This window comes from Henckelia pumila, chromosome 4 (assembly GCF_033568475.1).
Source record: "Henckelia pumila isolate YLH828 chromosome 4, ASM3356847v2, whole genome shotgun sequence".
Classification (NCBI taxonomy): Eukaryota; Viridiplantae; Streptophyta; class Magnoliopsida; order Lamiales; family Gesneriaceae; genus Henckelia; species Henckelia pumila.
The window spans coordinates 188,190,988-188,216,179 of record NC_133123.1 but is presented as its reverse complement, the minus strand read 5'-3'; the positions used below and the strand labels follow the sequence as shown (position 1 = coordinate 188,216,179).

General features: G+C 41.2%; 1 protein-coding gene across 1 annotated transcript; it reads right to left on the bottom strand.

Annotated features, from left to right (window-relative positions):
• Positions 1 to 22,699: 22,699 nt before the first annotated feature.
• Positions 22,700 to 24,640, bottom strand: LOC140862449 (uncharacterized). Its single transcript, XM_073265473.1, has 5 exons — positions 24,628 to 24,640; positions 24,116 to 24,402; positions 23,612 to 23,988; positions 23,114 to 23,228; positions 22,700 to 22,948 (listed from the first exon to the last, which is right to left on the bottom strand). The coding sequence occupies exons 1-5, from the start codon at positions 24,638 to 24,640 to the stop codon at positions 22,700 to 22,702; spliced, it is 1,041 nt and encodes a 346-aa protein (XP_073121574.1).
• Between the last annotated feature and the right edge of the window lie 552 nt (positions 24,641 to 25,192).

The window sequence follows — 25,192 nt, the reverse complement described above, 5'->3', positions numbered from 1 at the left end:
AATTCAAAAATAAAAAGAAGAGGAAAAGAAAAGAAAAGAAAAGAAAAGAGAAATCTTCTCTCCCAAGCTTGTAGCCGCCTCTCTTGTGTTGCGCACGTTATGGAACCCCAAATCTGATGGAAAATTCGCTATATAAATGTCCAAGAATCCCCAAAAAATAATATCCATCCCGAGCAAGAGTTTCCAAAATTACAAATTCGATACGTGCATCTCGCTCGAGCGGTAACAATGTGCGCTTGAGCGAGCACTACTCTGCCCCGAGGATTTTTGATCACGTCTTTCTCGCTCGAGCGAGCATAAATTGCGCTCGAGCGAGTGCTTTTCTGCCCCGATAATTCTTTTCCGCATAGCCAATCCGCAGCTATGCAGCTTTCTTGCGCGATAGCGCTTAATCTTGCGCTATACATCAGTGTTTGAAGTGCTTCTAAGAGCTCTTCTTTAGCGTGATATCACTTCTTCTAGAGCCCTTTGTTAGAGCGATAGCACTAGTTTAGAGTTGTTCGTTAGAGCTCTTCGTTAGCAGCTCTGCTATTTAGCACTTGAAAGTCTTCTTCTTTCTTTTATTTTCTCTGAACTCTTTTGATTTCCATTTTTCCTACAAATAAAACTCAGAGAGTGAAATACATATGAATGGAATAAAATACATAAAAACAAACAAAACAATATGAATGCACACAAAATAGACATAAAAATATCACGAAATAATGCATACAAAATTCACTTATCAACACTCCCATACTTAACTCTTGCTCGCCCTCGAGCAAGACATATGACACAACAAAAACATAGGAAAAATTCATGGGAATTAGCCTCCGAGAAGTCACATGCACCAGATAAAATCACACATGCTCTCGATTTTCAATAATACACCATCGGTTTAGCGTGAACGTGTGTGTGTGCCATGTTATTCCAGTTACATGCAACTTAACAAGAATCTGTTTTACGACTGCTTAGCGACCTATGACATATCAGTGTATATTTCACAATCAAGTGTCTCTTCCTCTCAACAACCTCTAACACAAAACACCTCCCTTGAGATAAATTATGCCCCTCCGGATTTTAAATCCGATTTTTCTTATGCCCCAATAATTACCCGCAAACTTAGTTATAACTAGGATAGGATTAGAATTTCAATCCCCTAGTCTATAGCCCGGATGGAGCCACAATCCCATTGAACCCGCAAAATTAGCCATGGAAAAAAGATTAGGATTTCAATCATTTTCCAAGCCCGGATGGAATTGTTATTTTATTTATTTCAAATTTTAGATTTTTAAGTTTTTACCCTCATTTAATCCGCATACTTAGCCAAGAACAAATGAATTAGTATTTCAATTACTTGCTCATGACCCGGATGGAGTTAAATTTGTTTTCAAAAATTCATATCAATTAAAAATTTTCAAAAATTTTTTTGCGTCCAAGATCATAAGTGTAATGTCAGAAAATCATTGAAATTCAAAGGACAAAATCAAGATCACTAAACACCTAACGCCATGCAATGGTCAAACAAACACAAACATCATTAATGATATCGCTACACTTCACTGGTCTAACATGCGTGCTTAAAAATATTCACAGTTCAACCTACGGTTTCACATGTCAAGTCAAGAGAAAAAACAAAAAAATTTCACAAAATTCAACACTTCATATTCATCATTGGCTCCTATTCATCATCCTACTCAACAAACACGCACACAACAAAAAAATGATCTATAAGCAAATAATTTAACACACTACGAATGTAACACAAACATGCATAAAATAAAATAAACTAGTCTACCCCCCCACCCCCCCCACCCCCCATACTTATCCAAAGCATTGCCCTCAATGCTTCAGAACAATGAACAGAATGCAAAGACGAAAATAAACACAATGAAAACAAAAATAACACTCCCGTTTCTTCTTGCAGTAACACTTGGGGTGATAGCAACATACTAGGTATATCTGTCAGGCACGGAATACTTGAATGGAAAAGAAGCAAAAATAAAATAAAAATAAACATAAAACAAAAATAAAATAAAGAGCAAGGGAAAGAACATTGGGTTTGTGACGCCCGGGGCTGAGGAGGCGGGGAGTGATTGTCGGTGCCAAGAGGTTGCACGGACAATGAGTGGCTCCTGGTAGGCTTCAAGGCGGAGGGAGACATGGATGAAACGATCCAATTCCGGAATAAGAGGGATTCTGAGACTGTGTAGGTATGGGACTGCATAGTTGAGGAGGACTTAAAAAGATTTCATATGTACTACTCATATCAATAAGGTACATCTTCTTTTCGGGAGCTCATCACATAAAATCTCCAAAGTTAAGCGTTCTTGAATTGGGGCAAGTATAGGATGGGTGACCTCCTGGAAAGTTTCTCAGGGTGCATGTGAGTGAGGACATAAGACGTTGGTAAGACTCATCTTGATACAGTGGGTCGTTACAAATGATATAAAAGCCAAACTCTCTTAGTACGGTATGGTTCGGGGACGAACCAAACGACAGTTGGTGGGCATGTGATGCCCGGGGCTGAGGAGGCGGGGAGTGATCGTTGGTTCCAAGAGGTTGCACGAACAATAAGGGGCTCCTGGTAGGATTCAAGGCGGAGGGAGACATGGATGAATAGATCCCGTGCCGAAATGAGAGGGATTCTAAGACTGTGTAGGTATGGGACTGCATAGTTGAGGAGGACTTAAAAAGATTTCATATGTACTACTCATATCAAGAAGGTGAATCTTATTTTTGGGAGCTCATTACATAAAAACTTCAAAGTTAAGCATGCTTGACTTGTGTAAATTATAGGATGGGTGACCACCTAGGAAGTTTATCAGGGTGCATGTGAGTGAGGATATAAGCACGTTGGAAAGACTCGTCTTGATACAGTGGGTCGTTACAGGGTTGCCTCCCAGTCAGCGCTAAGTTTATAGTCTACATTCCGACTATCCAGTAGCAGCCATCAAAGAGCGGCTGCCGCCCATAGTAAGAATCATACGGCTCTATGTATGGGTCTTGATTTCATAGGCCCTCAATATTGGCGTGATATATGCAATTTAAGCTTGTCGGTCCAGCAATACTCTTCATGAATTGATTAGTTTGGAAGGAGACTCCGAGTCTAGGCTGAAGCTCATGGAGGATGCAATATCGTGGAGTTGGCGTCAATGGCAAGAATGGATCTTCTAGTGGTGTATATGTAAAAACCATTGACGAATTCAAGTCTTCCACATTGAATGTTTCTTTCTCCTCCACTGGCACCTTTGGCTCCTCTTCGCATGAAGATTCCTCAAACAATGTTTGCTCCTGATCTGGTGTAGTGACTTTATTCTCTTGACAGATCTCAAAAAATGTTTCTATAATAAGCACAATTTGTTTATCCAAAAGACTCAAATACTTGATGCGGCTTTCTAAGAACTTATTTATCTCTGTCTATTGTCGCATGATGTTCTCCAACTTAACCACATGACCATCAGAATGCCCTATACACTCTTCTTGATGCTTATATGGTTGGTTCACAAAATTTTTGGAGTTGAATTCTGGAGGATATTGGTGACTCCAACCCTGAAGTGAAGGATCATAATGCTAATGGTAGTCGAAATCTGCCATATCATTTAACAAGTACATAGAACCGTCGTAATATCTGTGAAAAAAGTGACTTCCAGTTGCCAAAGCTCCATAATCTACCCAAATTCTTGTTGGCTAATCCAAACCACAATAGAAAATCTGAGTTAGCGTGTAGTTTGAAAAATCAAGGTACCGAAATCTGTCTGCCAAATAATTGAATCTCCCCCAAGCAACATAGAATGGCTTCGAGTATTGCTGGCCAAAACTTGTTAATACCCGTCGATGATTCATCTTCAAGTACCTCACAATTAAAAGAGAATAAAATTAAAATTAAAAATTAAGAAAAGGAACGAAAAGATAGAAAAAAAATGTCTAGTCTCAAGCAAATAATCTATCCTAATTTTAGTGACCCTGCATTGAACCACCTACTAACTGGCAACTATGGCATGCATTAAACTTAAATAAACCATAAATACTTTAAACAAAGAAAAACGTGCGGAAACATAACCCATAATTTTACACAACAACGTAGTACAAAAAATCAAGGCTTAATACTGTAGTGATACAACCATATTGAAATAACTTAAAGTAAACATTATACAGCTACAACAAATTCCTGCTGTATAAACCCCTGAAAAGCTCCGGCTCCCCTAGTCCTACCTCGAACCACAAGCCCCGTCCATCCTGTGACCCGCCCCATGGAATGGGGTGTCCAAGATAACAACTAGGACGTGAGCGCTAATGCCTAGTACATAAACATGATTAAACATATGTATATGATGCATGCAACCGTGATTACTAGTAAAGGGTCATCTTATAAGTCATGCTCTGTACAGGTGCCACATGAGTGCTGTAACCTCGCAGATCAACCTCTGGGTACAACCATACTCATCTAGAACACCAGATTAGTCAGACATACATGTCCCCGCCGTCGCGATACTTCAATGACAGACTAACAAGTATAGAGCTGAGCGGCTCTATAGTCAGGTATAATAAGGTATAGGCTCAACGTGTATATGCACATGACATATGAATATGGAAAGCGATAAATCATATATCATGCCATATAATAATGCCAAATAAATGCAACACATAAACATGTATACTCGCTGAAAATCTCAGTCTATGTGTATGTACCTCTAGGCTAGTTCAATTCTAGTAGTATCCTAGGTTCCAAGACTATATTAAAAAGTTCACCATATCACTACGCAAGTTTTATAAGCCTTAACTAAGCTAATAAATACTCCCAAAACTTAAATAGATTATCGGATCATACCTTCGTCCGTAGTTAGCCCTTTGGAGATGCAAGTCCTGAATCACTATAACCATGCCTTGGTTATTTCAGAACCTTATTAAGTAGCGATAGGACCCTCTAATGTATATCTCACACTATAAAACTGGAAGAAGGAAACTCAGAATTCGTATCTAAAAATGACACGAATGAGCCCTATTTAAAGCCTTCACAATCGGTCAAGTTCGGATCCTCCGAACTCGGGTTTGGATCGTTCGATTCAGCTCCTGGCTTGCATGCGTGGCGCGTTGAGTTCGGACCATCCGATCGCCACTTTGGATCGTCTTAAGTGTCATATGCTTGACACATGTAAAATCCATGGCTAAGTCATCCTGCCTGGCTAAACTGAGGGAATTCGGACCATCCGATCACAACTTCGGATCGTCCGAACGTGCCTTCCATCCGAAGTCAACTTGGCCCTCTTTGGAGCTCCCGGACTACATAGTTCGGATCGTCCGATGTCCCATTCGGACCGTCCGAACTGGCCCAAATAATGGATGCCCAATTATTAACTCTGAAGCCCGATCAAGTCTTGGAATTGGTTAATTACTAACCCTTAATCTTGATTATCATATTATTATCTTAAAATAAAATCTGGGTTACTATATTCTCTCCAACTTTAGATATTTCGTTCGCGAAATAAAATATAAAGAAAAATTAAGATAACAATATGAAACAAAAACCATGTTTTATTACAGAAACATTAATTACATCATTACATGATAATCAAAAGTACAAATGAAACAACTCAGGATATTCTGCTCGCATACGGCTCTCTGTTCCCCAAGTTGCTTCTTCTATGCCTCGACGTTGCCACTGTACCATCACTAGACGCTTAGTTACTGTAGTGACCCTTACCTGGATCACCAACTAAATAGAACTTAGGCATGTATTTAACTTAATTAAATGGATATCAGAATAAAACTACGAAAACCATAAACATTATACAATCCCAAGTAAAAGAATCTATAAATACCCAAATATTATACAACCAGATCGAACAACTATATTAATCCAAATAACAACAGAAATAAACCTAGACGAAGCTCCAGCTGGCCAACCACTGCCTAGCCCCTCTTGGAACCACCCGCCTCGTCCAATCGCAAACCTGCCCCATGGAATAGGGTGTCCAGAAACACAGAGTACGAGACGTGAGCATAAAACGCTCAGTACGAGAGTATGAGTATACATGCATGCAAAGTGAACTCCCTATAAACTCATCAAGGATCAGATAACAGAGACAGACCGGGCCCTGGTATTTAGCTCGCTGTGCCGTCGCTTCAGGAGGTGGCTCCCATACCATAATACGAGTGGATATGCCAGACCCAAATCGATGGAAGTCCAACCACTAACAGAATAGGGAAAAACACTACTAACAGGCATCTCGAAGGAGATAGCTCAGTATGCAAATGAATGCAGCATAATCAATGAAATATAAACCATGCGGTCACATAATACATGCATACTCAGTCAGGATATCTCGAATAGTACTTCCGTACCTCAAATCAGTGCAAGCTCTACCAACTCTAGGTCCACGCCTATAGTCTGCTCTACACTGCCAAATGATACTACTATCATTATAGTGCTCTAAAAGCCTTAACTAAGCTATAGCATACTCCTAAATATTTATAGGAAGCAAAAGCTATAACTTCGTCCGTCGTTAGCCCTTTGATATCGATGCCTCCAGAACTTGGGCACAACTCCGCTACGACTATCGAACGCCTCGACGACTTCCGGGTCAAGCCTAGGAAGGCTAGAACAACTCGAATATGACTAGAGGAGAGAGGAAATTCGGAATCGGCAATTGAAAATGAATTCTCGGCCTTTTATTTATAGACAATGATCGGAACGTCTGAACCTCGATCGGAACGTCCGATCCTAACATCGGAGCTTCCGAAGATCCTGATCTGCCACGTGTCAAAATATCACTTGTTGACTTCGGATAGGGGTGATCGGAGCTTCCGATCCAACCACACGTAATGCCTGACGTAATACCATCGGAGCTTCCGATCCTGTTCGGAGCTTCCGAACTCTACCCAAGTAATTATGATTAATTCATTAATTACTGATTTTGGTTACGGGCTACTACATGAAATAGTGGGTGCCCGGATAGCCAACTTGTGGCTAAGGGCTTTTATGACTCTTTGTGTAAACAATCTTTGTTTAATATAATTTACATTTTATTAATGGCAATGACTTTATCTTTCTTCATATTGTTATATTGTGATATACTATTGTTGTTTTGATAAAGACTTTGAATATACTATAGTGTATGTAAGATGTGGTAGTACATGGGGATGACTATCATGAAACACATCTTATAGTCACTGTATATTCTAAACAGTTCCTAGTCGATTGAGCCGTCCGAAAATAAGAATAAGGATCGCTCGAGTTTGAGACTAGCATTTGCGATGCAGAGTACCGCGTTTCATTGGTAGGGAACATAGAGATGTTCGAAGCATGCAAATGGATATTCATATGGTGAATGATCGAACTACCCTATTCGGACTTTCCAAGTGGTTATCACTTATCGAGTGGATAAAGTCCGCGTTTTTGGTTGTACACCATTAGTCCTTATTACTTGAAACATCATTGAGACTCTATATGCTAGTACTGTGCTTTGACTCATTTACCGACTCTATGGGGGTCATCAGGTGTCGGGATTGGGTACAGTTACGACGCATATAGGAGTCGATGCTTTGTTGTCAAGGATTCACCACATACTTGCGAGTGTGGATATCCTATGCGATCTGAGGAGATATTAGTGTGACGAATCTCTGGACAGAGTACATGATGTGTTTTAGGTTACTTGGTGTTCCTAGTAACACATGCGATGTCACTAATAGATCTCCAAGATGTTATGCATAGTTATCGAATCTCGAACGACTCTCGATATACCAATGGTTGTTGATTCGATCGGGATATATGGTTGAAGGGATCGTACTATACGCTAACCAAAATCTACTGGTTCTTGCAGGCATTATCAGTAATACCTAGGGAATCATGGGGCGATGTTGCAAGACGCTCTTACCATGATTCGTTGGGTAAGTCGGAAATTGTTGTTCCGAGTCACAAGGAGTTGTGAGCCCACGGCTAGCTGTATTCCTGAACCATTGAGGGTTACACAAGTAATGGATTACTAAAACCCCGTAGAGATAGTTAAATTTAAAGAGTTAAATTTAATGAAAGAGAAATTGGATTTCTCAACTAAAGGGAGTGAAATTTCCTAAAATGACATAGTGATGGGCATTTTTGGAAATCACTGAATTCGGATTCAGAAAAAATTATCTTGGCTCTAAAAGATGCAGAAATGGTTTTTGTGCACATTGGTGAAATCAGTTTATCAATAGGAGTCACGATGAATTTTATATTAATTTCTATAACAACGGGTTTGGCTTGTTGGGCTTAAGTTATGGATTGTGGGCTTTAAGGAGTTAGAGTCCTGATACAATTATAACTAAAAATTATCTATAAATAGAGGTGTTGGGTTCGAAAATCAAACACTTTGTGTCTTATGATTTTCGAAATTACACTCTAAATATTCTAAGGGTTTTTCGAAATCCTTGTCCCTCCAGGAGAAAATTCAGACTTGTGATTTTTGTGAAAAATTACAATTCTGAATTAACAGATCATATCTGTTTATTCTCTACGCAAAACTTTTGATTGATTTCTAGTGCAGTCAATCAGAGGGTTTCTGTTTTCTGTTCGTGGACCTTATTCCGGTGATTGATCGTGACGCCATCGGTTCCCGGGATATACAAGAAGAGCAGATTAAATTCTGTTGGTGTCCATAATCTCGCTTCGAGATTGGAGGTAAAATATTTTATTAATTATTATTTATTTTACTTGTGTGATTTAATCGTTAAACGTTTTGATACCCATGATATGAAATTGTTTCATATCAAAGAAAAATAAAATTTTTAAACTTCCGCTGCACCGGGTATCGATTCAATTGATCTGAACACGGTTTTACAACAGTGGTATCAGAGCCAGGTTGCTTAGATCAAACGATTAAATTAATCGATTGTACAAAAATTTTTGGCCTCGGGTGTTTGAAACAAAACATATTTTTAAAAATCAAAAATTTTATTTTTCTGACGGGCAAGAAAAAGGGCAGCGATCCAGGGCAGCGCTCGGCACTGCCCAATAGGCAGCGGCGGGCTGCCCAGCCCGCGCCCGGTCAGGGCACGGGCTGCCCAGGATTGTCCCGGGCAGCCCGGAAAAATTAAAAATTGATTTTTGAAAATTTTGAATTTTTGAAATTCTAGTGTTTGATCCGATCGAAAAATGTTTTTGATAAGATCACGAGGCATCGGATCGAATTGTTCGAGTCCGAAATTTTTAAAATTGATTTTTGGATAAATTTGAATTTTTGGAAAATTTAAATATTTTATCCGTTAAATTGAATTTTGAAAATTGATTATTTTGGTACAATTGATGATAAGATGTGATCTTATGGATGGATAAGATAAAATATGATTTTATCTTTTAAATTATGATGCCACAGCATGTTTATCCAATTATTTAAATTTTGAATTTAAAATTGGATAATGGGATGATCGATTGCCATAACCAATTTTGTAGGTGTATGTTAGGAATTTACATTTGTCTTATTGTTGTTGGTGTTTATTAATGGGTTTGGTTTATAGCCCAATATGATTGTCATATGTAATAAAAGTGGGCCTGGTTTATGGCCCGTTCCCACCCCTAAAAATGTATCTCATATTTATCATCGAAATATATTGTAAATTTATTAGACTTAGTGGGAGACAAAGATTTGAAGAAATGGTGGGCCCAGCAGACAATAAAGACTGAAGAAATGTAAATTGGAAGCTCAACGTAATAGGATTGCATTGCATACCTGCATATTACCTAGGATTGGACTTAGACTCGTGATTGGCAACCACGGGTCGAATAGATAATGGGATCGATCATCCTTAAATAATATATGATATTATTGATGTATGCATGTTTAGAACAAATTGTATGAATCCCGCAAGCATACATAAAAATGAATGATGAGACAAATTTTCAAAATTAAAAATTCCTCATTTTAAATATGATTTAAAATTTATATCAAGATTAATAAAAGGGAATTTAAATATTGTTTAAATTTTCCTACCTTCTATCAACGATCAATGTATGAGATGCTACCCGCGGATATGGTCCGGCTCATATTATTGGGGGGGCCCGTTCGTCGGAAAACTGTACATTGGATCGACAAATGTTGTAAGTTGGGTGGAACTCCCATGGGATCGGCTCATATTATTGGGGGATCCACATGGCGACCGTCCATCACAACTTAATATTGATGGGTCATCTTGACATGTCACAATAAACGGCGTCATATTATTGGGCCCTTATTGGACATGAGGTAAATACATGGGGGTTACTTTGGAAGTAATTGGGCTCTACCTTTTGAAAATTATGGTTGGCTGATATTATTCGGGACTATGATTTGTCAATTGGACTCCATGTTCTCACTAAGGAAAAAGTTTTCCGTTTTCACTAGAGGGTGGTGAAATCGTTAAAATAGTGGGAGTGTAATTCATAAAATTAAAATTCGCCATATTTTATGTCTTAGTAAATTAATTAAACAATCACTGATTATTGTCTGTTTCCTTTTCAGTATATTGTTACAATGAATTCGCGTAATCCACTATTTGCAATTCTCGAACAAAACAAACTCACTGGCGCAAACTATACGGAATGGTTCCGTAAGTTAAAGATTATTCTCACTTCGGAAAAGGCTTTCTACGTGTTAGAGAAGCCGCCCCCGAAGGAAGCCCCGGCTAATACAAGTCCGGAAGAGTTGGCCAAACTTGATTTATGGTGGGACCATGATATCAAGGCCAAATGCTACATGCAGGCTTCGATGTCTGATGAACTCCAGAGGCGATTTGAGGATGCCGTGAATGCTGCTGATATTCACAAAGCACTCGAGGAGCTATTTGGAGCTCAGTCAAGGTCGGAGAGGTATGCCACTGTCAGAGAGCTCATGACAAGCCGCATGCGAGAGCGGACTTCTGTCCGTGAGCATGGGGTGCGCATGATTGGGCTCATTGAAAAGTTGGTAACACTCGACTTGACTTTGGAGCATGAACTCAGCTCGGACTTGTTACTCCTTTCACTTCCTTCATCGTATGACGGTTTTGTGGTGAACTTCAACATGAACAAGATAGAGGCCACCCTTGAAGAGATGGTCAATATGCTTATCACATATGAAGCCACACTAAAGAAGGATAAACCGGTACTCTTGGTTGGGTCCTCTTCTAACTCGAAGAAGGGGCCAAGTGGAAAGGGTAAGAAGCGTTCTGCCCCGCCCAAGAAGAGTGTACCGAATAAGAAGGGGAAGGCCAAGGTTTCATATGAGAAGAAGGATGAAAACGTTTGCCATTACTGCAAGAAGCCCGGTCATTGGAAACGTAACTACAAGGAATACCTCGATCAGTTGCGAACTGAAAAGGGTATGTTTTACATTGAAATAAATGTTTCTCTTAATACTTCTTCTTGGGTATTGGATACCGGATGTGGATCTCACATTTGCAATGATTTTCAGGTGATGACAAGAAGTCGTAAGCTAAGGATGGGTGAGACCCAACTGAGACTCGGGAATGGTTCAAGAGTCGAAGCCAAAGCGATAGGAGACATTTATTTAATTTTGCAAAACAATTTTAAGTTATTTTTGAGAGATGTTTTGTATGTTTCTGATCTGGTCAAAAACATTATTTCTATTTCTATGCTTGATAGAGATGGTTATTCTTGCAATTTTGTGAATGGGATTTGCAATATTTACAAGAATGAATGTTTGATTGGAAATGGACAACTTTAAAACGATCTATATAACTTAAAATTAAAAGACGTTTCAATGAATTATGTCGATAAACCGGTAACAACAAATAAAAGGAAAAACGATAGTCAAAACCCGGCAAATCTTTGGCATGCTAGGCTAGGTCATATTTCCTCAAGGAGGATGAACAAGCTAGTGGGAGAGGGCATGTTTGATATGTCTGATATTAACTCTCTACCTACTTGTGAATCCTGACTGAAAGGAAAAATAACTAAATCTCCATTCAAGGGGAAACCTGAGCGTAGTCAAAATCTGTTGGATTTGATCCATACAGATGTTTGTGGTCCATTTAGAATTGGTACTCAATTTGGCCACACCTACTTCATTACCTTTACTGATGATTATTCAAGGTATGGGTATTTATATTTAATGAAATATAAGTCTGAAGCATTTGAAAAGTTCAAAGAATTCAAGGCTGAAGTAGAAAACAAACTAGGCAAAAGTGTTAAGGCACTTCGATCGGATCGTGGTGGAGAATACTTAAGTGCCGAGTTTTTGGACTATCTAAAAGAGAATGGGATTCTCTCTCAGTGGACTCCTCCTATGACACCACAGCTGAATGGTGTTTCGGAGCGTCATAATAGAACCTTGTTGGACATGGTTCGATCCATGATGAGCTTCACTGAGCTCCCACCATTGTTTTGGGGCTACGCGCTTGAAACAGCGGTTTTGTTGTTGAACAACGTTCACACTAAAGCAGTAGATAAAACACCATACGAGTTATGGAATGGCAAAGCTCCTAAGTATTCGTACTTGAGGATTTGGGGATGTCCTGCTTACGTGAAGCAGACAGTGGGAGATAAGTTGGATAGTCGATCCATCTTATGTTATTTTGTGGGGTATCCGAAGAATTCAATCGGATATTATTTCTATCATCCTGCTGAAACAAAGGTGTTTGTTTCAAGGAATGCCACCTTCTTGGAGAAGGAATTCTTATTGGATAAGAAAGGAAAGATTATGGAACTCGAAGAAATTCGAGAAGAACCCGAAATACAAATTAACGATCCTACACCTCAAGAATCATCACAAGACACGCCTATTGCTAGAAGATCCGAGAGGACTTTTAGGCCTCCTGTTAGATATGGTCTTCTTCTTGAATGGGATCAAAGTGAACCCGATGTTGGATATGATCCAAGAAACTTCAAGGAAGCAATTTCTGATGCGGATTCTAATTTATGGCTTGAAGCAATGCAGTCGGAAATAGACTCGATGCATTCAAACCATGTTTGGTCTTTAGTAGATCCTCCTGATGGAATTGTTCCAATAGGATGTAAATGGATTTACAAAAGAAAACTTGGGCCTGATGGCAAGGTGTTGACCTATAAGGCACGATTGGTTGCAAAAGGTTATACTCAAAGACAAGGAGTTGACTATGATGAAACCTTTTCACCAGTCGCAATGTTCAAGTCCATAAGAATCCTAATTTCCATAGCAGCATGGTATGACTATGAGATATGGCAAATGGATGTGAATACTACATTTCTTAATGGAAACATTAAGGAAGAAATCTATATGATGCAGCCTGAAGGATTCACCTCCATGGGAAGCGAGCATAAGGTATGCAAGCTTCAGAGATCAATTTATGGTCTAAAACAAGCATCAAGAAGTTGGAACCAGAAATTTGATGAAACAATAAAGGATTTTGGTTTCATCAAGAACCCGGAGGAACCATGCGTGTACAAGAAAGTAGTTAAGGATGCGGTAACATTCTTAGTACTTTATGTTGATGACATCCTACTCATTGGGAATGACGTAGGGATGTTGCAGTCAACAAAGATATGGTTATCAGGTAGATTCTCGATGAAGGATTTGGGTGAGACATCCTATATTCTAGGGATACAGATCTATAGAGATGGATCTAAGAGAATGATAGGACTCACTCAAGCAACCTACATCGACACTATATTGAAAAGTTTTTCAATGGATGAGTCCAAGAGAGGACATCTACCTATGTGTCATGGAGTTTCTCTATCCAAGTCTATGTGTCCCAAGACTGACGAAGAGATAGAGAAAATGACACATATACCATATGCGTCAGCCATAGGTAGTATCATGTATGGGATGATATCTACTATACCGGATGTGGCCTATGCTCTGAGCGTCACGAGCAGATATCAAGCAAATCCAGGTCAAATGCATTGGAAAGCCGTGAAGGATATTCTTAAGTACTTGAGAAGAACTAAGAATATATTCATGGTTTATGGTGGAAGAGAATTGAATTTGGAAGGCTACACCGACTCTAGCTTCCAAAGTGACGTGGATGACTCGAAATCAACCTCTGGATTTGTATTCGTGCTCAATGGCGGTGCTGTCTCTTGGAAGAGTTCCAAGCAAGACACCACAGCGGATTCCACCACTGAGGCAGAATACATTGCAGCATCAGCTGCTGCTAAAGAGGCGGTTTGGATGAGGAAATTCATCCAAGAGTTGGGTGTGATTCCAGAATCTGTTGGTCCAGTCCCGGTGTACTGCGACAACACTGGTGCCGTTGCTCAGGCAAAGGAACCAAGGTCTCATCAAAGATCCAAACACATACTGAGGAAATACCTCATCATCCGGGAGATCGTGGAAAGAGGAGACATTACAGTCGAGAGAGTGGACTCTACAGACAATATCGCTGATCCGCTTACGAAGCCCTTGCCAGGACCATTGTTTGACAAACATAGCGAAGCAATGGGATTACGTAATATGACTAGTTGGCTTTAGGGCAAGTGGGAGATTGAAAGAGTGGGTGCCCGGATAGCCAACTTGTGGCTAAGGGCTTTTATGACTCTTTGTGTAAACAATCTTTGTTTAATATAATTTACATTTTATTAATGGCAATGACTTTATCTTTCTTCATATTGTTATATTGTGATATACTATTGTTGTTTTGATAAAGACCTTGAATATACTATAGTGTATGTAAGATGTGGTAGTACATGGGGATGACTATCATGAAACACATCTTATAGTCACTGTATATTCTAAACAGTTCCTAGTCAATTGAGCCATCCGAAAATAAGGATAAGGATCGCTCGAGTTTGAGACTAGCATTTGCGATGCAGAGTACCACGTTTCATTGGTAGGGAACATAGAGATGTTCGAAGCATGCAAATGGATATTCATATGATGAATGATCGAACTACCCTATTCGGACTTTCCAAGTGGTTATCACTTATCGAGTGGATAAAGTCCGCGTTTTTGGTTGTACACCAGTAGTCCTTATTACTTGAAACATCATTTAGACTCTATATGCTAGTACTGTGCTTTGACTCGTTTACCGACTCTATGGGGGTCATCAGGTGTCGGGATTGGGTATAGTTACGACGCATATAGGGGTCGATGCTTTGTTGTCAAGGATTCACCACATACTTGCGAGTGTGGATATCCTATGCGATCTGAGGAGATATTAGTGTGACAAATCTCTGGCCAGAGTACATGATGTGTTTTAGGTTACTTGGTGTTCCTAGTAACACATGCGATGTCACTAATAGATCTCCAAGATGTTATGCATAGTTATCGAATCTCGAACGACTCTCGATATACCAATGGTTGTTGATTCGATTGGGATATATGGTTGAAGGGATCGTACTGTACGCTAACAAAAATCTACTGGTTCTTGCAAGCACTATCAGTAATACCTAGGGAATCATGGGGCGATGTTGCTAGACGCTCTTACCATGATTCATTGGGTAAGTCAAAAATTATTGTTCCAAGTCACAACGAGTTGTGAGCCCACGGCTAGCTGTATTCCTGAACCATTGAGGGTTACACAAGTAATGGATTACTAAAACCCCGTAGAGATAGTTAAATTTAAAGAGTTAAATTTAATGAAAGAGAAATTGGATTTCTCAACTAAAGGGAGTGGAATTTCCTAAAATGACATAGTGATGGGCATTTTTGGAAATCCCTGAATTCGGATTCAGAAAAAATTATATTGAATCTAAAAGATACAGAAATGGTTTCTGTGCACATTGGTGAAATCAGTTTATCAATCGGAGTCACGATGAATTTTATATTAATTTCTATAACAACGGGCTTGGCTTGTTGGGCTTAAGTTATGGATTGTGGGATTTAAGGAGTTAGAGTCCTGATACAATTATAACTAGAAATTATCTATAAATAGAGGTGTTGGGTTCGAAAATCAAACACTTTGTGTCTTATGATTTTTGAAATTACACTCTAAATATTCTAAGGGTTTTTCGAAATCCTTGTCCCTCCCGGAGAAAATTCAGACTTGTGATTTTTGTGAAAAATTACAATTCTGAATTAACAGATCATATCTGTTTATTCTCTACGCAAAACTTCTGATTGATTTCTAGTGCAGTCAATCAGAGGGTTTCTGTTTTCTGTTCGTGGACCTTATTCCGGTGATTGATCGTGACGCCATCGGTTCTCGGGATATACAAGAAGAGCAGATTAAATTCTGTTGGTGTCCATAATCTCGCTTCGAGATTGGAGGTAAAATATTTTATTAATTATTATTTATTTTACTTGTGTGATTTAATCGTTAAACGTTTTGATACCCATGATATGAAATTGTTTCATATCAAAGAAAAATAAAATTTTTAAACTTCCGCTGCACCGGGTATCAATTCTAATTGATCTGAACACCGGTTTACCAACACTACATTCTCCCCCCCTTAAGATATTTCGTCCTCGAAATTAGATCTTAAGTACTAAATGTAATATAGAAATCAGAAACATTCTTTATTCAAATCAAACATTTACAGAGTTTGCAACTGAATACAACTTAAAGAATGAAATCAAATCAACTCAGGATGGTCTTCACGCATCCTGTCCTCAAGCTCCCAAGTAGCTTGCTCAGTGCCTTGGCGCTGCCACTGAACTAAAGCCAAAGGAATGAATTTGTTCCGCAAAACCTTATCCTTATAATCCAGGATACGAATAGGTTTCTCAACATAAGTCAAATCCTTGCTTACCTGAACCTCAGACCACTGCAAAATATGACACTCATCCGCCACATACCGTCGCAACAGAGATACGTGGAACACGTCGTGAATACCGGAAAGATGCGGTGGCAAGGCTAGTCGATAAGCCAAATCGCCAATGCTCTCCAAGATCTCAAACGGACCGATAAACCTGGGAGACAACTTGCCCTTAAGGCCAAATATGAGAATCTTGCGAAAAGGTGACACTCTCAGAAACACTTTCTCCCGGACATCGAACTGCAAAGTCCTACGCTTAGTGTTAGCATAGCTGGCCTGACGATCCTGTGCAGTCTTAATCCGTTTCTTGATCTGATCAACAATGTCTATCGCCTGCTGGATAAACTCCGGTCCCTCAGCCTGTCTCTCCCCCACTTCTTCCCAGAAGAGTGGAGTACGACAACGTCGCCCATACAACGCCTCAAAAGGTGTCATCCCAATGCTAGTATGATAGCTGTTGTTGTACGCGAACTCGATCAATGGCTAATGATCCTGCCAGGCTGAACCAAAATCCATGACGCACGCTCTAAGCATATCCTCCAAAGTACGGATAGTGCGCTCTAACTGACCATCAGTCTCCGGATGATAGGCAGTACTCAAACTGAGAGTAGTACCCATCGCACGCTGAACACTCCCCAGAATCTAGAAGTAAACCTGGGGTCCCAATCGCTGATAATGCTCACAGGCACTCCATGAAGTCGAACGATCTCCTGAATGTACAAGCGAGCCATACGATCCACATTTTACTCCCGGCTATAGGCAATGAAATGCGTTGACTTGGTGAGTCGTTCCACCACAACCCAAATAGCATCACAGTTCCTCGGGGATAACGACAAATGGGTCACAAAGTCCATTGTGATAAACTCCCATTTCCATTCAGGAATAGGCAGACTGTGAAGCAATCCTCCAGGTCGTCGGTGCTCTGCCTTGACCTGTTGACACACCAAACATCTCGAAACAAACTGATAAACACTGCGTTTCATTCCCTTCCACCAGAAATGAGTACGTAGATCCTTGTACATCTTGTTGCTCCCAGGATGAATACTCAACTTAGTGCGATGTGCCTGAGACAAAATCTCCTCTCGCAACTCTTCATCCTGCGGAATCACAAGCCTACCAGACAAACATAGAAAGCCATCTGACTGATAATGAAATCCAGACGAGCTACCCTCGTTAGCTAAACGAGCTAAATGCTGGGTCTTTGAATCAGACATCTGAGCTTCTCGAATCCGCGAATACAAAGCTGGCACAGATAATATCGCAAACATCTGGATACTCTGCATATCTTTCTTATGCTTGAAGGTATATCCCGAAGTACAACAGTCACTGATTGCACTAGACATCGAACAAGTCTGAAGTGCGGATAGTCGCACCTTGCGACTCAAAGCATCAGCGGTGAGATTAGCAGCTCCCGGATGGTACTTAATCTCGCAATCATAGTCCTTAAGCAAGTCCATCCAACGTCTCTGCCTCATGTTCAACTCCGCCTGAGTGAACAAATACTTGAGACTCTTATGGTCGGTGAAGATCTCAAATTTCTCGCCATACAGATAATGATGCCAGATCTTCAAAGCAAACACAATGGCTGCTAACTCCAAATCATGGACTGGGTAGTTGTCCTCGTGAAGCTTCAGCTGTCTAGAAGCGTATGCGATCACATGCCCATTCTGAGTCAGGACACAACCTAACCACTGAAGAGAAGCATCAGTGTACACCACATACCCTCCAGATCCTGACGGTAATGCCAACACTGGCGCAGAAGTCAACCGCCGTCGAAGCTCACAAAAATTCTCCTTACATTCGGAGGACCACTCGAAATCCACACCCTTGCGGGTAAGCTGCGTCAAAGGTCGAGCTAGTTGAGAAAAGTTCAGAATGAAGCGACGATAATACCCTGCTAGACCCAAAAAGCTACGGATCTCAGCAACTATCGTCAAACGCGACCAATTAAGTACCGCTTCAATCTTGCTTGGATCAACAGAAATCCCCTCCCTGGATATTATATGGCCAAGAAAGACCACTCGATCCATCCAAAACTCACACTTGCTTAGCTTGGCGTACAACCGCTCATCTCGAAGAGTCTGCAGTACCAACCGCAAGTGAGAAACATGATCTTCCGTATTACGCAAATACACCAAGATGTCGTCAATGAATACAACGACAAACTTGTCCAAATACTCCCTGAAGACGCGGTTCATCAGATCCATGAACATAGCCGGCGCATTAGTCAAACCAAATGGCATCACTAGGAACTCGTAATGCCCATAGCGAGTACGGAATGCAGTCTTGGCTACGTCCTGATCACGGACTCTCAACTGATGATACCCAGATCTCAAGTCAATCTTGGAGTAAACTGACGTGCCCTGCAGCTGATCAAACAAGTCATCAATACGAGGCAACGGATACTTGTTCTTCACAGTGACTCGATTCAGCTGCCGATAGTCAATGCACAGCCGCATCGACCCATACTTCTTCTTTACAAAAAGAACAGGAGCTCCCCAAGTAGATACACTAGGACGAATGTACCCCTTGTCCAAAAGATCCTGTAGCTGATTTTTCAATTCACGCATCTCTGACGGAGCCAGACGATACGGTGCTCGAGAAATAGGCGAAGTACCCGACATCAACTCTATGCCAAACTCGACTTCCGTAGCAGGAGGAAAACCCGGAATCTCATCAGGAAAAACATATGGGAATTCATCCACAACAGGAATACTCTCTATCCCAATGCTCTCAGCGGACAAATCAACTGCATAGATAAGGTAGCCTTCCCCGCCAGACTCTAGAGCTCGACAGGCTCTCAAAGCTGATACCAAAGGCATTGGAGGTCGCGCTCCCTCACCATAGAAAAACCAGCTCTCACTCCCTTCCGGATGAAAGCATACTAATCTCTGATAGCAGTCCACTAAAGCTCGATAGGTAGTCAACATATCTATTCCCAGAATGCAATCAAAGTCATCCATCGCCAGGACCATGAGATTCGCTAACAGAATGTTCCCTTCGAACTCTAAAGGGCAACCCATCACTAGACGCTTAGCCAAAGCAGATTGACCCGTCGGAGTAGAAACAGACATCACTACGTCTAGTGCAATACATGGTAACTTATGCCTCTTAACAAAATGTGCAAAAATGAAGGAATGAGATGCACTAGTGTCAATAAGTACAAGAGCAGGTATACCATAAAGCAGAAATGTACCTGCGATGACTTTCTCATTCTCCTCCACCGCCTAATCATGTCTCAGGGAAAACACCTAGCCAGAAGCTCGTGGCTTCAAATGAGAACTACCAGCAGGCTGTCCCTGCGTCCTCTGCTAAACGGTAGCTTGAGAACCAGATCCTGAACCAGAACCAGAACCTCCTCTCCCAGATAGAGGACAATCCCTCCGGATATGACCAGTCTCTCCACAACGGAAACAAGCTCCAGAAGCTCTATGGAAATGGTCGGATGGATGGTTCTTCCCACAGTGATCACACTTTCCCTTCTTACCGAAACGGACAACACCTCCAGAACCAGAGGAAGAAGTAGATCCACACTTCTTGAAAGATTGGGCATGGGGACCCAAAGAACTAGCAGGCCTCGACTGAGGGAAAGACCTATTCCGTCGAATGCTATCCTCCGCCTGGTGACAACGGCTCACCAAACCCTCGTAGGACATGTCGTCGCCAACCGCCACACGGTCATGGATCTCAGGGTTAAGGCCCTGAAGGAACAGATTATACTTCATCCCAGAGCTGTCAGCAATCTCGGGGCAATAGGATAGCAGACCAAAGAACTTTTTCTGATACTCATCAATAGACATGGCTCCCTGTCGCAGACTCAGTAGCTCACCTGCCTTCGACTGACGGAGTGCAGGAGGAAAATACAGATTCTGAAAAGCTGTGCGGAACTCGGCCCAGGTGGCCACTCCTCTCGCCGCAATAAAGGGTGCAGAAGTAAACCTCCACCACCTATGGGCTCGCCCATCCAAAAGATAGCCAAGGGTCTCCATCTTCTGCACCTCGGTGCAGTGGTAAGTCTGAAAAGTCATCTCCATACGGTCTAACCAGTTCTCCGCATCCTCCGAAGACTCACCTCCAACAAGGGGCTTAGGACCCATCTGCAGAAATTGTCGTACAGTGAAATGATCCTCATCACGACGACGATGATGACGGTCCCGACGACGCTCACGATCGTCATCTCCCCAGCGTCCACCTCCACTACCATGGCTACTCTGGTCATCGTAGTTTGCCATCTACAAAAGCACCTCACGGTTACCTTATGCAGAGTCTAAATCCTAAGAATACTATGCATGCTATGATACCATAAATGTAGTGACCCTTACCTGGATCACCTACTAAACAGAACATAGGCATGCAATTAACTTAATTAAATGGATATCAGAATAAAACTGCGGAAACCATAAACATTATACAATCCCAAGTAAAGGAATCTGTAAATACCCAAATATTATACAACCAGATCGAACAACTGTATTAATCCAAATAACAACATAAATAAACCTAGACGAAGCTCCAGCTGGCCAACCACTGCCTAGCCCCTCTTGGAACCACCCGCCTCGTCCAATCGCAAACCTGCCCCATGGAATAGGATGTCCAGAAACACAGAGTACGAGACGTGAGCATAAAATGCTCAGTACGAGAGTATGAGTATACATGCATGCAAAGTGAACTCCCTATAAACTCGAGGTCAAGGATCAGATAGCAGAGACAGACCGGGCCCTGGTATGTAGCATGTTGTGCCGTCGCTTCAGGAGGTGGCTCCCATACCATAATACGAGTGGATATGCCAAACCCAAATCGAAGGAAGTCCAACCACTAACAGAATAGGGAAAAACCCTACTAACAGACATCTCGAAGGAGATAGCTCAGTATGCAAATGAATGCAGCATAATCAATGACATATAAACCATGCGGTCACATAATACATGCATACTCAGTCAGGATATCTCGAACAGTACTTCCGTACCTCAAATCAGTGCAAGCTCTACCAACTCTAGGTCCACGCCTATAGTCTGCTCTACACTGCCAAATGATACTACTATCATTATAGTGCTCTAAAAGCCTTAACTAAGCTATAGCATAATCCTAAATATTTATAGGAAGCAAAAGCTATACCTTCGTCCGTCGTTAGCCCTTTGATGTCGATGCCTCCAAAACTTGGGCACAACTCCGCTACGACTATCGAACACCTCGACGACTCCCGGGTCAAGCCTAGGAAAGCTAGAACAACTCGAATATGACTAGAGGAGAGAGGAAATCCGGAATTGGCAATTGAAAATGAATTCTCGGCCTTCTATTTATAGACAACGATCGGAGCCTCCGATCATCGATCGGAACGTCCGAACCTCGATCGGAACGTCCGATCCTGAAATCGGAGCTTCCGAAGATCCTGATCTGCCATGTGTCAAAATATCACTTGTTGACTTCGAATAGGGGTGATCGGAGCTTCCGATCCAACCACATTTCATGCCTGACGTAATACCATCGGAGCTTCCGATCCTGCATCGGAGCTTCCGAACTCACCTTCGGAGCTTCCGAACTCTACCCAAGTAATTATGATTAATTCCTTAATTACTGATTTTGGTTACGGGCTACTACAGTTACTACCTCCTGCTCCAGCGGAGTAGATACAACTAAATCCATCTGCCTAATAATGGAATACATATGTATTAATCCCATTGGCTAGATGTTCCAAACGCTGAGTCTTAACATCAGATATCTGAGCATCTCTAATCCAAGAATACAATGCTGGCTCAGATAAAATAGTATACAAACGAATCTCATTTCTTCCTTTCTTGTGCTTGAGCATAAACTCAGTGAACAAAATTCCTAAATCGTGTGAGATAATTCACTAGTATGAAGTGCAGTAAGTCTAACCTGCCAACTCAAGGCATCAACAGTAAGATTAGCAGAACATGGATGATACTTAATCTCGCAATCATAGACTTTTAGTAAGTCCATCCAGCGTCTCTATCGCATATTCAACTCCTCTTGAGTGAATAAATATTTCAGACTCTTGTGATCCGTGAATATCTCAAACTTCTCGCCATAAAGATAATGCCTCCAAATCTTGAGAGCAAATACAATGGAGGCTTACTCGAGATCATGTATCGGATAATTCACCTCATGCATCTTCAGCTGTCTAGAAGCATAGGCTATAACATGCCCACTCTGTGTCAACACGCATCGTAGTCCCTGACCAGATGAATCAGTGTAGACAATATAACCTCTCGATCCAGAAGGTAGAGCTAGGACAGGTGTAGAAGTAAGACGTCTACGCAGCTTGTGAAATGAATCCTCACAGTCCGAGTACCATGTGAAGGCAATATCTTTCCGCGTAAGCTGTGTCAAAGTCCTGGCCAACTGTGCAAAATTCTCGATGAATCGACGGTAATAACCAGCTAGACCCAAAAAACTTCGAATCTCAGCAACCGTCATCGGACGAGACCAGTTCAGCACTGCCTCTATCTTACTTGGATCCACATATATTTCTTCACTTGAAATTACATGACTGAGAAACACTATTCGATCAAGCCAAAATTTACACTTGCTCAATTTTTCATGCAGCTTCTTCTCTCGTAATGTCTGTAAAACAATCCTCAGATGTTGTTCATGATCATTCCTGTCATGAGAATAGAACAGAATATCATCAATGAAAACGATGACGAATCTATCCAGATACTCCCGAAACACTTGATTCATCATATTAATAAAGACTGCTGGGGTATTCGTCAAACCGAAGGGCATAACCAGAAATTCATAATGCCCGTATCTGGTCCTGAAAGCAGTCGTAGCAATATCTGAATCTCTCACCCTCAGCTGGTGATATCCAGATCTCAGATCTATCTTAGAATAGATGGAAGTACCTTGTAATTGATCGAACATATCATCAATACGCGGAAAAGGATACTAATTCTTGATGGTGACACGATTCAACTGCATGTAATCAATACACAATCGCACGATCCATCCTTCTTCTTCACAAACAAAGCAGGTGCTCCCCACGGAGAAACACTCGGACAAATATATCCTTTATCAAGCAAATCCTGCAACTGCTGTTTCAATTCCCTCATCTCTGACGGCTCCAGATGATAAGATGCTCGGGATATAGGTGTCGTTCCTGGTATTAAATCAGTACAAAATTCCAGCTCACGAACCGGAGGAAAAACAGGAATTTCATTAGGGATTACATCAGGAAACTCACTGACAACCAATAACTGATCAATACTCGGACTACTTGTGGACATATCAACTCTATAAATGAGGTAGCCCTCCCCACCTGACTCTAAGACATGACATTCCCTCAGAGCCGACACAAGTGGCATCGGAGGCCGTGCTCCCTCTCCATAGAAATACCAGCTTTCACCCTCATCCGGATGAAACTGTACCATACGCTGATAACAATCCACAGTAGCGTGATACAAAGTCAGGACATATATTCCCAAAATATAGTCAAAATCTTCCATCGCAAAGATCATCAGATTAGCCGATAACACATGGACCTCAAACTCTATAATGCAACCCATCACTCTCATCGATATGGGGACTGTAAGGTATCAGATCAATGAATCGCTGCTGATACTCATCAATATTCATAGATCCCTGCCTCAGCGTAAGCAAATCCATAGATCGTGCTTGACGGACAGCTGGACAAAAATATAATTTCTGAAACAGCTGACGAAAATCCTCCCAAGTCACCCGTCCTCTCTCAATACGCGCCTGAGCTGCATTGGCATCCCACCATAAGAGTGCACATCCATCTAGAACAAACTCTAGAACCTCCATCTTCTTCTCCTCTGTACACTCGAAAGCACGAAAAGCACTCTAAATTCTGAACATCCAGTTCCTCACTTCCTCAGGATTCTCGCCACCCAACAAGGGTTTTGGTGCTATCTGCAGAATTTTATTGATTGTATAGCGATGTCTACCCTCCTGAGGATGATGTCAATCCTCATGATGATGGCGATGGTGACGATGCTGATGACCACCTCCCTGGCCAACACTAACATGACTCTCGTTACCTCCACCAGCCATTATCTGAAAAGATTTGCACATTGAAATCCCAAATGCGCAAAATCACTCACAAATTGGCTAAAAATCCCAAGTACTATACCCAAAATCTATGCATGCTTTGATACCAAAAATGTAGTGACCCTGCATTGAATCACCTACTAACTGTCAACTATGGCATGCATTAAACTTAATTAAAGCATAAATACTTAAACAAAGAAAAACGTGCGGAAACATAACACATAATTTTACATAACAGCTTAGTACAAAAGTTCAAGGCTTAATACTGTAGTGATACAACCATATTGAAATAACTTAAAGTAATCATTATACAGCTATAACAAATTCCTGTTGTATCAACCCCTGAAAAGCTCCGGCTCCCCTAGTCCTGCCTCGAATAACCAGCCCCGTCCATCCTGCAACCTTCCCCATAGAATGGGGTGTCCAAGAAAACAACTAGGACGTGAGCGCTAACGTCCACTACATAAACATGAGTAAACATATGTATGTGATGCATGCAACCGTGATGACTGGTAAAGGGTCATCTAATAAGTCATGCTCAGTAAAGGCGCCACA

Bases quoted from the DNA above. Each gene is read 5' to 3' on its own strand.
- LOC140862449 (XM_073265473.1), bottom strand. The intron at 23,229-23,611 runs GTGGGGAGCACC...TTCTCATGACAG, and splicing joins ATTTGTCCGAGTGTTTCTCC to GAATGATCATGAACAACATC. The intron at 22,949-23,113 runs GTAATTTCAAGT...ACTTTGACACAG, and splicing joins GAATAGTGTTTCTCAGTCAT to CTTACGCGGAAAGATATTGC.